This window comes from Dermacentor andersoni, chromosome 4 (assembly GCF_023375885.2).
Source record: "Dermacentor andersoni chromosome 4, qqDerAnde1_hic_scaffold, whole genome shotgun sequence".
Lineage (NCBI taxonomy): Eukaryota > Metazoa > Arthropoda > Arachnida > Ixodida > Ixodidae > Dermacentor > Dermacentor andersoni.
Window position 1 is genome coordinate 120,138,840 of NC_092817.1, and position 14,988 is coordinate 120,153,827.

The following is a 14,988-nucleotide window of genomic DNA, read 5'->3' on the forward strand; positions in this document are numbered from 1 at the left end:
ACAACTTCAAGCGAATCCTAATGCTGCACATATCATTAGCGAACGCGGCCAGCCAATGGCAAAGAACACTTGCGAACGAGAATCTTGGCGAATTGGGCTACAATTATGTTGAGTCACATCTTTTTGTTCCCAGACGACTAACTATAAGAAGCTTCGCACTTTACTGCGACTGCGTGTAAACTCACTACGTGCATCGCGTCAACACTACGAAAACTCAGTTCTCGACTATGCTTGCCTTGACTTCAATTGACGAGTCTAACTAAATGATATACATGTTCAAGAAAGAGATAACAATGTTCGGTGTCAATGTACTTACATGAAGTGATATTTCTTCGGCAGTTTCTCTTTCTGCGTTGCAACTTACCATCCAAAGTTGCGATAGCAAATACTAAACCAAATATAATGTCAAAAAATAAGAAAAGAAATAAATGAAGCATTTTAATACAAAATGTACAGAGTATTTACAGGTTTCAATATATGTATGTGTGCGTTCAACCTGCGACTAAGGCGCTGCGAGCTTCTCTGAGCGTTTCCCGTTCAAAGTGGACATGTAGAAGCAACGTGGAGTCTTATATGCTGCATGTATTGCTTTAAAAACGGCGTAATAATGGAACTTTCTACGTATACGAGGGCATGCTTTAGAAACTGACACATGGATTTGACGAGGTAATGTCACGATTGTAGAGTTGCATAATAGCTAGTCACCAGAAACGCTCTGAACCTGGCTAAATTGTTTTCTTTCAAGCTCTAGCCGCATGGCCCGTACATCTGATAAGCAACAGCCAAATTTGAGCAAAGTGGTGATTGCAATCCATGCCATCGTTTAGCAAGGAACGCTGGCCACGTGCTACCAGCACACCAAATTGAGACTACTGTTTTAATCGTTCCTGGAGTGTTCGTCGTCCTGAACATCTGTGGTCACTTAGTTTGATTCACAAATCAAATCACACTATTTCTTTAAATAGTTTCTGTCCGGCTTTCTGAGATTTCGAATTGTCGCTTCCCTTTTTACTGCATGTCAAGTTGAACATTAGTGCTTAACATCACGTTGCTTTTCAAGTAAACGAGCCTGAAGTCAAACGATCCGACTGTGCTGACTCTCTCTTGCTTCCTCTCCCTCTTGCTTGAAGCTCAATGATGCGGATTCCAAGTGAATTCTATAAACTTGCCAGACGAGGTATCCTTCCTGACTACATACACTAGATATTTTGGAATATCATCGCAGACTTTCTGCCAGTAGCTAGCAACGACTCTTCAGCGACTAAGATGAACTAACCAGCAACAGTTCGTAACGCAGTGCACACAGTTCACAGGAGTGGGTTCCGGTTCCTAATGCAACTTGCCGTTTCGTACACAAAACCACTTCGTGAGGCTCGTTTGATGACCAGTGCTGGGAGGCGCCCTGAATGCCCATTGACCTTAACGGCGAAACCCGCACTGCAATGTCCACGCCGCCGCGTGATCCCACTAGAACTTCATCATCTCATTGTTCGATTCTTTCTCCTGCTGCGCTTCACTGTTGACAACGACGTTCTCTAGGTTGATGGTGACGTTGACCGCCTTCATGTCCGCGGAAAGCGTGAGGAAGTTGCACATGAGACCGATGATGAGAATCCACTCTCCAACGGAGGACCATGGGCTGAGGCCGCGATACTGCAATGAAAGCAGAATAATGATCACTTTATATTTAAATGTACTGGTATTTATATACAGGTTCAAGAACTGCTAAACAAATGGCACGTAGACGAGGAAACAAGTTAGCAGTGGCTCCAGTAAGGCCGTGCAGAATTTTCATGGCTTGACTATATTATTTTGGTATCGTGCAAGGCGAAAACGACCTAGAGATGTTCTTGTGAGGCTTTGACCGCAAAATATAAGTATTTACGCGCACGCACGCACACGCACACACAGCGATAAAAAAAAAAGAGACGCTGAAGAAAACAGACTTTTCAAAGCTATAAATATAGACATAGATTTTCATAGCGCAGGAATTCAGGAAAAGAAAAGAAAGAAAAATGCGAAAGCAAAAAGCAGAACTTCAGATAGGCGCTACTCATACTTTAGCGCCTGTTTTACTTTCTATTCCAAAAATCAACGTTGCCGTGCCGCTTGTGGCTGGGCGTGGCGTTTAGGAACACTTTACTCCTACCGTGCGGGAATGGTCGACTGCCCGACGTGCGACTTCTGTGAGTACGAGGAAATCACGGATCACCTATTGCGCATCTCTCACCGCTAAGACGTCCAACGCCTCTTTCTGCGTACAACTTTACACCGACTTGATTTGAGACCGTTCTCTGAGTCAAAAGTACTCGCACCATGGCCACATCCGTCACTGGCACAAAAGCGATTTGTGCACTATTGAATTACTTGAAGTGAACCGTCCCGAGATACTGCTGATAATGATCCTGCGCATCCTCCCACGTGAACCCAGTGCCTACTCCTCTCTATTTTGCTCTTTCTGTACACCGCTTTCCGTAACCCTGTGTAGGGTAGCAATCCGGACGCGCACCTGGTTGACCTCTCTGCCTCCCCCTCCACTTGCTTTCTACCTTTCCTTTCGCTGGTATTCTTGTTTTCGTTTTCTGACTTTTTGCGGTAGAAGAATAGTGTCGTACAGTAATCACCAATTGCACCCAAGAAGTGATTTTATGAATATAGACTTCTCAGAATATCGTTGCTCTTTCTGGGGTGCTTGATTAAACCACAGCGAAACTTCTCTTATGGTAAAGGTGTACACAGATGCCAAATGCCACCGAAGAGCGAAGAAGTCTGCATGTGCACACACATGCGTGCCATGTAGTAGGCACTACTTTGGAAACACGACTCGAAAGACAACTTTTATTCTCGAAGCCTTTGCTGCCGAGGTGTGACGTGGGAATCGAGGTATGCAAGATATGCTTACAGGTAACAGGAGCATGCCTGACAAGACAGAAAAAAAATGCTGAATGCGAATGAAAAGCGGTGACGTTGGCTAGAAGAGCTTGCCTCTGGCCTGCTACTCCACAACCCGGCGTGAGTGTCCGAAGTCGTAGCATGCCGGCGAGCCGCGGTAAAAGCTTGTCGCACGACTGGCCCAGTCGGCAAACCTAATAATCTCTCTAATAATTTCGGTTATGTCCCAAGGCAGAGCCTCCATCTTTATGTTATTCAGAAGCTTTGGCGGTAAAATACAACCAGGGTGCGTGGCTTGGTACGAGCTTCAGCACCTTCACGCTGAGGGCACGCTTCCCCGAATTTGCAGCAATCAAGGAAGCATTGTTTTGCGCTGTCCGAAGGTTCTGGACGTAGACCGGGCGTAGGTTCTACTCCCTAAGGGCATACTGGGAAATGCTGGCTCTGTACCGACAGCGCTATTGAGCCATTCAGAATGCAGTGGCGCATCAATGCGCAAGGAGCATCAAGCAGTGCATGGTCGTTGCCACTGGCATTAGTAATTTGAATAGGCAAACACTGCGGAAGCAACAGATCAAAGCCCGCACGGTAACATAGGTGATGAAGTACATGTGTCCCATGTTGTTCATTCCAATTAATCTCCTTATTTCAAGAAAGCATCAGAAAGTACAATATCATTTCAAGATTTCAGGATCCAGCCTTACAATAGTGCCACGATGTGGGTTGGGCTTGAAGTCTTCTAGGCTGTTGAATGGAGCAAACGCGGCCACTGTTTGGTTTCGTCAAGGTAGAAGAGGATAGCACAGTTTCGCAGTAACAAAGAGCTTTCTTTGGATTGTAGAAAATGCCTATCGTAACTGCAAATTGAAAGTTCACAGTGCCACATATTCACTGCCTGGAATAACATTAGTATTTCAAGACGTTTCTCTTATCATGCTTTTGTAAATCATGGTTAGTGGCTTGACATGGAGCCATGTTGACTAATATGTTGTATATTAGACAATTACAGAGTAGCGGGCTATTGGCACTCACATCTCTTTCATTGTGGTAGGCTAACCGTCTTTTTCAACGTAATTGGAACTCATGTTAATTTTCAAGGTATTCCTTTGTAATAGTGGCATGTTTCTCTATTCAAAAACCTAACAAGTAAGGTCGCTAGGGAAACTTGCATGAAATGTTCAAAAGAAAGTACATTGTGGATGAAAAAATAGAACAATTTGCTATATAAAAAGAGCAAGTGAAAATGATTAGCTTTACAACAGGATAAATAGTTACGAAATCAATCAGTGTATAAAATGTGTGACGTGCTTGACGGCGTAACTATGTTTATTGCAGCGATGATATTTACGTATAGCGCGTATTGTTTCGCTACGTAATTCTCACACGAACAGGGGGTTAGCAGCGCAGCTGTAGTGGTAGTAGAAATGGTGTTACGTATTCGCCAACACGTTCTATTTGTGCGGCCCTGTGTCGAGCCACGTCGAGCGATGACGTTGGCTTCGCGAAACGGAAGCCCGCGGAAGACTTCGAGAAACACACGCCTCGGCGGTCAAAAGGTGCAGGGAATTAGGAAGGTCATTCGCCTTGCTATACAAATTTAGTCATTTCGGTCTTGCGACTGTACAGCACGATACATAATGTGAGCTTCTGAAACTCGTAGCTTGCGGGCTTCGACATAGACTGGAGACGCGTATAATTCACGTGCTCGACAATGTCCACTAGCAGTGAACACAGACTGGAAGTATGTATTTAATGAATTTGCAAAACTTAAATTTTGTTCCTGAGAATTGAGAGTGCTGCTTTGTTTTTTGGGGCTAAGATACTTCCAAAACTTTCCAGGGGATTGTTTTAAAAAGTTAGGAAGCGTAACTGAAAAGAAATGTGCTTTCACTGTAATAATCTTTGCTCTCATTTCATTGAGAGCACACGTGAGTTTACGTTTATGTTGAGGACCTTTTTTTGTTTTGAGCAATTTTCTTAGTCGCTTCCCTTTGCGCTTCACATGAATGATATCACGTGTTATCCATGGGTTATTTCTATTTATTCGTTTGGCTTTTGTTGGTTATAGTTATCGATGCAGTGAGATACAATTGTTTTAAACCTTTCCCATAATGTGTCTATATCAGTGTTTGAAGAATTAGCGAGTTCTTCAAATGACTGATACTCCAAAATTAAGTAATTAACTATGCTTGAGTTGTCAGCTTTTGTAAAGTCTGGATAACCAGTTTTCGAAATAGAAGGATTTGCTGCGGCCTGAATGGGAGTAGTGCATAATGTTAATTTGCCATTTGATATTCCATTTAGCACTGCTAAGTTAGTTTTATCGATCGAAAAGTGATTGCACAGAAAGATGAGGTCAAGAATGTTGGCTGCATTGCCTTGAACACGTGTGGGCTCGTTGACAACTTGTGACAAGTCAAGACTAAGCATAATATCAAAAACAATTTCAAAATAAATAAATCAAATATGAGAATAAATCAAATATAAGAAAATAGAAAGTATCATTAGAGAAAGAACCCACTTCACGCGCCAATATCATTGTCCAGACAAAACTCGCCGATGTTGTGCAGCTTGGCAGGCAACTCAGGAATAAGTGCGACCAACAAAATGAACAGTGAGAACTGCTGTTTCTGAAATTGTGAGGCGTGCAAAGCCACAAGGAAATGTTTGCTGATTGTTGTTCTGGGAGATATGTTGTTGAATAGCTGTCCGTCCTTACGTTTATTCGTCGCCTGTGTTGTTTAGCAGTGTTCTTTTCTTTCTTATCGTTTTTATTCTTGAAGTGTCTTTTCGCCCACGAATGGTAAGGCCGGACCCTTAGGCGTAGACCGGGCGACCGCGTTGTTGTCCGCCTTTTGTACTAGTGACATAAGCCCGGTGTTGTAATTTCCCACACTGTGCAGTGAATGCTTCCCGACTCTTTTGTGCCCTTTCGCTTTCTAGACGCCCATAGTTCTTTGCTCTAGCTCTTCAAAAGTCCGACTGCAGTCTCGGTAGTTTCATGCATGTTGTTGCTTTGCGCTCGTTTGTAATTCTTTAGGCAGACGGCTGTAATCGAATTCAAACTTGGCGAAATCCGCCCGCGATTGGGTGTGCGTGTTTGATCTGTGTGGCTTGATTGGTTCTGGTCAACGAGAAGTTGTGATTGGTCTTTTTTTTTCTTCTCTGGCTGGGTGTTAGGATGATTCCCGAGGCGCCCGGCGAGAATTCACGCCAGAGACACCAAGAGACCAGTTCACAGTGACTGCTGCTCTTATGACATAACTATGTGATGCGCAATTGCCTAAATCTGTAATTCGAGTAACTAAACGTAAAACCATCTCAGGAAAATGTCTACGGATCTCCTGCGCGCACGTCTGAGCTGTCCTGTACGGAGCAAGTAGCGACAACACATTACGCTACAGTATGCTACGCTCCGTCACTTCTTGAAACCCACGAAAACTGAAACCTTTAAATGTGACACGAGTAACTTTTTGAAATTGCGAGGCTAGCCAAATTGAAATGTTTACCGACAGGGAATTTCAAAGCGTTTGAAGCGGATTTACCAGTTCGTACGCCGCTATAATATAGCTTCGCTAGGCCACTTCGCATAGTGTAACACACCTGAAACTACGGCGTAGTGAATTTCGCATCAGCTAAGCTAGATTGTTAGTTATTCTCTCCCTCACAATTTAAAACGGGCATAGCACTTAACACTGCCTTCACACCGTAAAAAATTGCAAATAGTTAAGCTTTAAGAATAGGAGTCGTAATGAAGAGGAGTACGCCTCTCATGGGGATTGAATACTAATGTGGTACAAGGGCGCTACCTGTTCAATGCCCAGCCACCAGAACAGGCGCCAGCATTAGAAGCAGTGCAGACCGTTGCTCTTGATTAACTTTTAAATTCCATCAAAACTAGGCTCTTGAAGAGCGTCATTAGGAAAAACTAGAGTAAACTTTACCACCACCACAACCACAGGTGGATACTTTGTTTATGGCTATCGGGGCGATAAGTCCTATGCGTGTTGTTGAAGGCCGTAAAATGTAACGAACATTGCTGGAATGACCAAAAAGGAATAGTGGAAATCATAGTGTGAATGACAAGCATCCAAGATCAGAAAACTGCGACGAAGAGAAAAAAGGGCCCACAACTGCATGGAGGTGCATTTTTAGACGGCGTGAAGATTCATGCCGTCAGAATGACACTAATACACGTTTCTTCTGTAAGGGTTTGTTTGGCAATTTCAACACATTCACTAATCCCGTCACGGAATGGTGTCCTGATTTACAGCATCACGGCCTGGGACTCTCCAGTGCACTTTCAATAGTTTGATAACCGAGCTCGATCCATAGCTACGATCTATTCGACAAGGACAGCATAATTAGAAATCTAAGACAAAGAAAAGAGGTCTGGAAACATGCTGTCGATGTGTTATGTTTGCATGCTTGTAAATGCCAGTATGATTGCAGTGCGATAGTATAGTAGCCAATGCTCCCACTTCTTGACTTTTTGGCTAAAATCAAAGCGTTCAAACTGATCAAAGTGAACTTCGACGAACAATAAAGCAATAAAAGAAAAGCGACACACAACATTACAGCGACGTGACGTCAGGTGTGGGGATGGAAGGGGTCGGTGTGGGAAAGAGTAAGGGTGGAGGGTGGCCGCATTTCCTCACTCATGACGTACATGACACAAGCAAATAAGTTATTTTCTACGAGTAGTAAAATTTTTTCCTTCAATGGTTGGCGGCGCCTTAAATTTCAAACGGGGGCCATTATCCTAAGGGGCCTCACGAAATGCGTTTTTAATTTCTTCGTACATAATTATGTATTTGTTGCATAAACAATTGGTAGGATGGAATACTCTATTGCCGCATACTTCAATTTATTCGAGAACATTCTTGGCTTCAGCCATTCGCGAGGGTCTTAGAATATGTTTCATTCCATAAAACGCGAAATCACGTAAGCTTACCGCTTCCTCCCAGTACCGCCCACCCACTCAGACTGGCTGATAAGTTCGCCCCTTCTTCCCACCCCGAAAGAGCGAGCATGTTCGCAGCAAACAACGCGTTCTTCAAGGATACTGGCTATAGCACCGCCAATGGTGGCCAACGAGGCGACTATCCTGGCGTATCCGAGCACTGGACGACAGTGGTCGTGCCCCAGCAACCACACGAACATGGCCTGGATGATGAAGTAGCCCGTCGAGAAAACGAAAGCCAGACCGGCGCCAGCGATGTGTGGAAGGAGAACCGGCAGCAACTGCGGAATAAAAAAAAATTAGCACAGAAGAATCTAAGGTTCAGGACAAAGAGGATCTAAATTTGAACATGTATAATTAATGCACGTTCGTGTACATTCGCCTTGCGGATGAAATGTGCATGCATATTAAGAACGCACTTGTTAACGGCACTCCAAGGGACATTAAGTTTGATGTGACAAAGCATATAGCTAAATGAAGCCACGCTTGCAACTTGGTGAAGAAGAACTTGCAAAAAAGTGTGCTTTTGCAAGAGGCAAAATTTAAAAAATATGGCTAATTTATGACCGGGCGTTTAGACTCTAGTGTAATTTGCATTCGGTACTCATAGCTTCGTGCAGATTCAAACGAAGAAGTCTAAATAAAAACATAAATCCTAGCGCTTACTGTGTTATATGTGTTGGACGTAAATGAGGTGCCTATTGTTGATTGTTAATGCTAGTGTAAAACATTTTTGTGAAACGTCTAAACTAGCGCTGCACTCAGATGCGTCTAGTCCGAGAAACTTTTCAAAGCTATATATTTGCCTACAGCCGAACATCCTTCGTGACCAATGAATGTGCAATGTGTTTTATCGTATCTAACACTAAGTCAGTCTAGATAGATAAGGTATTAATTCCTCCAAAGCTCTACTTTTGTTAATGTTATCGTAGTGGGCAATTATCGGAAGAGAAAATGAACCTGAAAGTTCCACTTCATGAATATTGCGCCGTAATTCAAGTACCAGTACGTCCAGATTTCAGATTTATTATCAGAATACGTGTGATACAGTGCAAAAGAATACATAAATGCGAAGGGCGTCTCAAAGCCACGAGAATCAGAGCGAGACCTCCTGTTAGACTGTACATCCTGGTGAACAGTGATAAACGCAAGAAACTACATTAGACATAAAGTTGATGCAAGTCAGAAACAAACATGCATGACAATGTTCTACACGGAAAAGCTGTTAGCATGAACAATATGAAATAATCATGCGTTTAACAAATGCGACCGCAAGTTTTTTTTAGATATGTTACGATGGATCCCTTCCTAATTCCCGCAGGCAAAGAACTCAAAAATGAAACTGATGAAAAATGTTGCGTATACTTACCGTAATTCGTGCGGTGTTTAGACAAGAGTAATTAGTTAATGTTGCAAAGCCAGTCAATGGTACACGAGGAAACGGATTTGGGAGTGTGAATTCAAGGATTTCAAACATGCATATTTTCGTAATTGAGCCACTGTGACGCGGTGAAGGATCTTGAGCTTACTAAGTTTAGTCTTTGGCTTTTTTGAATGCAATTTGCAGCAATACCTCGTGATAACAAAGCTCAATGGGGAGTCGAATTGGTTTGTCATATCAATTATTGCATGTACGGCACTACGGATCTTTGTCGTGAATTCAAATTTAATTTCACTTATTTTGTTAATTCCATTATTTCGTTATATGCCGCTTGGTTACGACGAGGTCTGGTTGTAGTCTGTCTTTAAAAAAATAACTTTAACAAGGCCAGTGCAGACGCCGCAAAGACACGTGACGTCACAGCGAGCTAGTCCTGGAACTTGCAGGCGGCGTCGCCACCTGTATTTTGGTCTTGCGTATTTAATGTGTTACGAAGCCTCTTCGCACGATAAGGTTGACTTCTGTTTAGTATTGTAGAATAGTTATTTACTTACACGACTCAAGCTATTTTTCTCTTTAGTATCCCTTTGTGCGCACGTGCACAAACATTTGTTCGAGTGAGTGTTAAAAAAACATTGCCTATTGGTTTGCTTGCTGAAGATTAGTATTCACTAAACGACGCTCGCGTATTACCGGGTATCGAAGTAACTGAACGTTAACTGATTATCATTTCAGCAGTGTTCAAATGTCAATGGTTTAACGCTTCGGCTGATACACACAAACCACTCGACACTTACTGTCTGCGCATCAACTTCTTTAAGAAAGCAGGCGCTTTGCCGACTTGAGAGTCTGCAAAAGGCGGAAGAGAAAGATAGCAGAACGTAGCGTTGAGGTATAAGAAGGCAGTAAGACACATTAACAGATATAGAAAAGAGATAGCGAAACTGACAAGCAGTGTACGTACACTGAAAGGAGCAAGTGTCTTAAGGATGCAATGAGAGGCTGGTTTCTTGGGAAGTCCTCTATAGACAGACAAGAATCAAGAAACATACGTTATAGGTGCAAGAGCACATTACATTTCCAACTTAGCGCTCCGCAATGTGTCTATGACACTAGGTGTGGCCGAATGGTGGATGAGCACTGTCACGACATAATGCTGCACAAATGTGATCCGCAGGAAGAGTATTCAGCTCTTGATGCTGGTGCACCGAGCGCTGAGGTGACAGTCGGCCAAATGCATTAAATGAACAGCCTCAACAACAGTGAACACGGGCACCGACGGCGTTTCGTAATTTCTGAATGAGAAGCAATGGAAAGCGTTCATCGGCACTAGAGTACATGCTTGAGTTGCTACATTACAGGCACTTCAAAGCTCGAGCGTTCGGCTGGCGCTGTAGCGCTGATCGGCTCACTACTGCAAATTCTTTCTTCATGCGTTCGCTACGCGAATGAGAGAGGATGGCGAAGGCTACACACATCGTGAGCATTTTAGTTGCAGCACTCTTCTACGGAAAACCAAGAAAAAATTGGCCAAACTGCGATGTTTCCAACATGAAAATGGAATTTCGAGGGTACGGCAGTAAGAAGGAGATGAAGTTGTGAAACCCTGATTTATGATTGCGGGATTACACTGCAGTATAGACGGCATTATGCTATCATCGCTTCGTAGCGCTTCAAATGAAAAAAAAAAAAATAACAAGGAAAGTGAAAGAAAACTAAATCTCAGTTGGCGGAAGTGGTGAAATGAAGCTGCGATTGAGGGAGGGGGGTAATCCCTTAATTTGGAGTGAAATATACATTTCTCAAGAACAACTTCGGATTAAAGGCAGGAAGCATAGACACAGTATTAATATTGTAGTTTCGTAGCATAGGGTCAGGGGGTGGTGGAGGGCGATGGAAGGGACTAACGCAGACATGGCTCGGACTTCACCCTAAGCTTCAATTACGGCTGCGCAGGGGTGCTACAACTTCAGGGGCGAAGTTGAGGACACTTGTCAAAGCTACTACTCAGTATGGAAATGGAACAAGACGGCCAAGAAATCCAAAAAGACGTGACTGAAACATGAAAAGACGCCACTGCCAGAACGCGAGAACGAAGAAGTGAAAATACATAACGACCAAAAAAAATTATTCTGCTTTTCTTTCATAGACACATTTTGAAGAGTTGTCCAAGACCCTAATTAGGTGAGTTTGTTCTGACTTGACAGGAGCAGAATAAGCATACAATAGCTGAGAACGTTGTCGCAGAAACGAGACGAGACAGCTGCGTTCGATGCGAACGAAATCAAAGATTCTTCTTTTTCCTTTATTTTTCTGTAGCGCGCGCGCCTCTGGAGCCGGCCGTCTTCTTTCTCTTCTTGTCCGCTCCCATGAGTTTCAACAGCTTCCGGCCGCGAAAAGCTTTCATCTCATCATTGGAAGCAGCCTTCAAGTGTGTAAAGCTGTTGTACTGGTCTCCGAACAAGTCTTCTTTTCGTTTTTAAGAGACAGAAGCGCGTCTTCGCGTCGACTCCAGAATATACTTCAATGACCTTAGCAAGGTTCCAGAAGGATCTAGGAGTGCGTGCGCCGATCAAAACTATATTTATTTGGTTCACCGTCATTACTTGCTTTCTTCCGTTACACTGCTCTCTAAGTTCTTTCAGATATTGCCTGTTCCATCTATTCCAGCAATCTTTCGTGATTTTTTGCTTATTTCTCCACATTTCTTCTATGCTGCCCTTTTTTTTTACTTCGGTTATGTCTTTAATCCTATGCTTTCCACCTATTATATCAGCCGGCACAACAGGTATTGGCTTATCCGGTTCGCTGTGTACATAGGTCAACGGTCTGTTATTAAGGATAGCTTCAACTTTAGTTCTTATTGTTTGCATCTCTTCTCTTGACAACAGTCTTTTTCGAATAACATTCCTCATTGCTGGTTTCGTGCTTCGTACCATCCTTTCATAAAAGCCTCCCCGCCAAGGAGCTTGTTCTGTGATGTACTTCCATTTGAGTTCATCTCCTTGGCTTGCTCTTTTGGAGACTTCTTCCTGTAGTTCTTTAATCATACGATTGCTGTCTCTGTTGGCCTTCTTGAACGTCCTTGCGTTGTCACTGTATATGGTGCAACAAAGCTGACTCTGTCAGCAGGGAGTGGGGCTGTTTCTTGGCGCAGTGGTCTGGCGTTAAATCGTTTGCACTTTAGACATCCATGAATTTTCTTCTTCAGCTGTCTTCCTTGTATTATCCAATACTTAGTTCGAAGCTGCGATGATGTGACGCTTATTCCTCCATGCAGCGTGAGTTGATAAATATGGCGTACCAGCAGCTCTCGTTGCACTCTCTCTCAGTACCTCAGCGTTTTCCCTGTGCTCTGACTTGAGTGACTCCATCTCGGCAGCGTGCTTGGTCTCCAGACTCCGCTCAATGTTTTCCCACTCCTGGTCGTACTCCAGCCTTTGCGAGCCAAGCGTGTCAGCGTACTGCTCCACTTCGTGCTTCAGTAGAAGTAGCTCTTCATCTTTCAACTTCACTTCTTCCTGGTACTGCTTCTGGCTTGCAAGCAGTTCCTCCAGATGTCTCCTGTGGTCGACTTCGGTCCCTCGGAGCTTCTCCTCAAGATTCTGCAGTGTAGACTCATACTCGGCACGAACAGTCTCCACTTCATCTTTCAGCCTAGACTTCCCCTCGCAGAGCACAGACTCATATTCGGTGCGTGCCGCTTCCGCCTCTCGTCACGACTTCGCATTCTCTTCTGCAAGTCGCCTTATTGCAGTGCTTGGGTCAACTGCCGAGTCCGACCTGGCCCTTGTGATGCTCTCTGCAAGCTCTACGATTTCGTCCCTTTCTTTCTTGAGGGAATCAAGTGCACTGCGGAGTGACTCTGTCTTTTTCTGCTCTTCCTCGAGGGCAGAGGACAGTTTTTGGACCTCTTCACCATGTTTGTTGATAAGCTCTGCCATTTCGGCAGAAGCCTTCGCCTGCTGTTCGTTGGCAGACCGGCTAAGAGCCTGCTCCTTTTCCCAGAAACTGCAACGAAGGACGTCCAGCTCTTCCGTCATGCGTCTCCGCTCCTCAGCTAGCCTTGCCTCCGCCGTTTTCTCTAGCTGCTCCATTTCTTCCCGATGCTTGCTCAGCAGCTCTTTAGTACGTACCACCTGCTCAGAGAGGAGTGCCGCTTTCTCCTGAGAATGCTGCTCTTCGAGGCTTTTATTGACGTCCAGCAGAACACGACAATAACATGACTGCCTTCTACCTTCTGCTAATGCAGCTGCAGTCTGCAGAAAAACACTTGATGTGATGTTCATAAAATGGCAAGTAGATGTTTTCTCTTCTTGATTTTCAGTTTCACCAGGAGTAGATGCTGTACACTGTGCAGTCAGTTCTTTGCTTCGGCACATAGACGTCGCATGCCATTTTCGACATATCTTGCACCTAATGTTTGCCTTACATATTTTTGCATTATGGCTAGGCCTGGTACTGCGGAAACATCTGTTTGCCTCTTTGAGCTTCATTTTCTTATCTTCATAAGGCATCGTTCTCCTACAGTCATCAGTATAATGAGTACTATTCTTGCAAAATATGTAAAACTTTGCAGCTGTACTTTTATTGTCTGCTGCTTGTTATTGTCTGCTGCTTACTCTCAGTTCTGTTGCCGTAGCTTTTTCTCTTTTCTGCCGACAATTCCTTTCTACACTCTACCTGATCTTCTATGTATTTCATCAAGCGCCTAAGTATATCTCCTTGACGTAAAACCACATTCTGATCTTGTGCTGAGGGTCTACTGATCACTTCTCTTTGTTTTAACTGGAATCCAATGTACAGATCCACTGGCAAAGCTCTTTTCAGGATCGGAAGCAACATCGATGCATAGGACTCGCTTTTCAGTCCTAAGGACTCCAATCCACGTATGTGCACTAGCACCTTTTGTGACAGCTTCCTTAAACCGTTATAGTCGTTGCAGTTTGCTACTGTATTCAAGTTAGTTAATTCTTTCATATGCATTTCTACCAGCACGTCATCTTCTCCGTACTTCTCCTTGAGTAGATCAATGGCATTCCCATAGTTACTGTCGGAAAACTGTAGTCCCTCCACGGCAGCTGCCGCTTTTCCGGTTAGTGAGGACAGAAGGTATGTAAATTTCTGATTTTTGTTCAAGTCGGTTCTTTCATGCACAGCTGTTTCAAATTGCCGCCAAAATCTCTGCCATTTCATTTTATCGCCGTCAACCTTCATTATTTCTAGCTTTGGTAACTTCACTATCGTTGTTTGCTGCGATTGTCGAGCTTCGTCATTAAAGTTGGGTTGCTCCCTCGCTGTTTCCCGTATTTCCTGCCGAGAAAGGTACGCGTTGATGCTGTGCAGAGCACTTATTATCTTTAATTCGTACTCAGTGGTTTTCGCAAACTCCGAGTCAGCTGTTTCGGGTGTTATGAACTGCTCCATCTGCTCGTCTGCTTTCTTCAGCGTGTCTGCAATACCTTTAATCTGGCTGGCTATCAGCGACATCGCTGTAGGATCCTGATTTTCCTCCATTTTCTTTTCAGCATCGCTCAATAAATTGGTTATTTGTGTCCTCAGCGACTTTCGCTTTTTCAAAATCACTTCTCTGTTCATCTTGAATGACTGAGGAAACTGCTGGTCGCTTACATATTCTAGCGGCGAAACGTCATCTGAGTCTTGGCCGTCCTCTGTGTCCGTGCCGCTCCTTGCTGCCGATGTCGCGCCTCGCTGCCGTTGGTTCGCCTGCGAGCCTCCTCTTCGTCCGTCT

The 14,988-nt window shown here is 44.0% G+C and overlaps 1 protein-coding gene across 9 annotated transcripts in view; it reads right to left on the minus strand.

Moving 5' to 3' along the window:
- Positions 1–413: 413 nt before the first annotated feature.
- LOC126537545 (DNA damage-regulated autophagy modulator protein 1-like) overlaps positions 414–14,988 on the minus strand; it is a 106,544-nt gene continuing 91,969 nt past the window's right edge. For all 9 annotated transcript variants that reach the window (XM_055074351.2, XM_050184646.3, XM_055074352.2 and 6 more), the window contains 3 exons: positions 7,959–8,136; positions 3,597–3,661; positions 414–1,653 (listed from right to left, as the gene is read on the minus strand). In XM_055074351.2, coding sequence (XP_054930326.1) covers positions 1,468–1,653; positions 3,597–3,661; positions 7,959–8,136 — 429 coding nt within the window. In that variant the 3' untranslated portion in view covers positions 414–1,467. The remainder of the gene's footprint in view (positions 1,654–3,596; positions 3,662–7,958; positions 8,137–14,988) is intronic.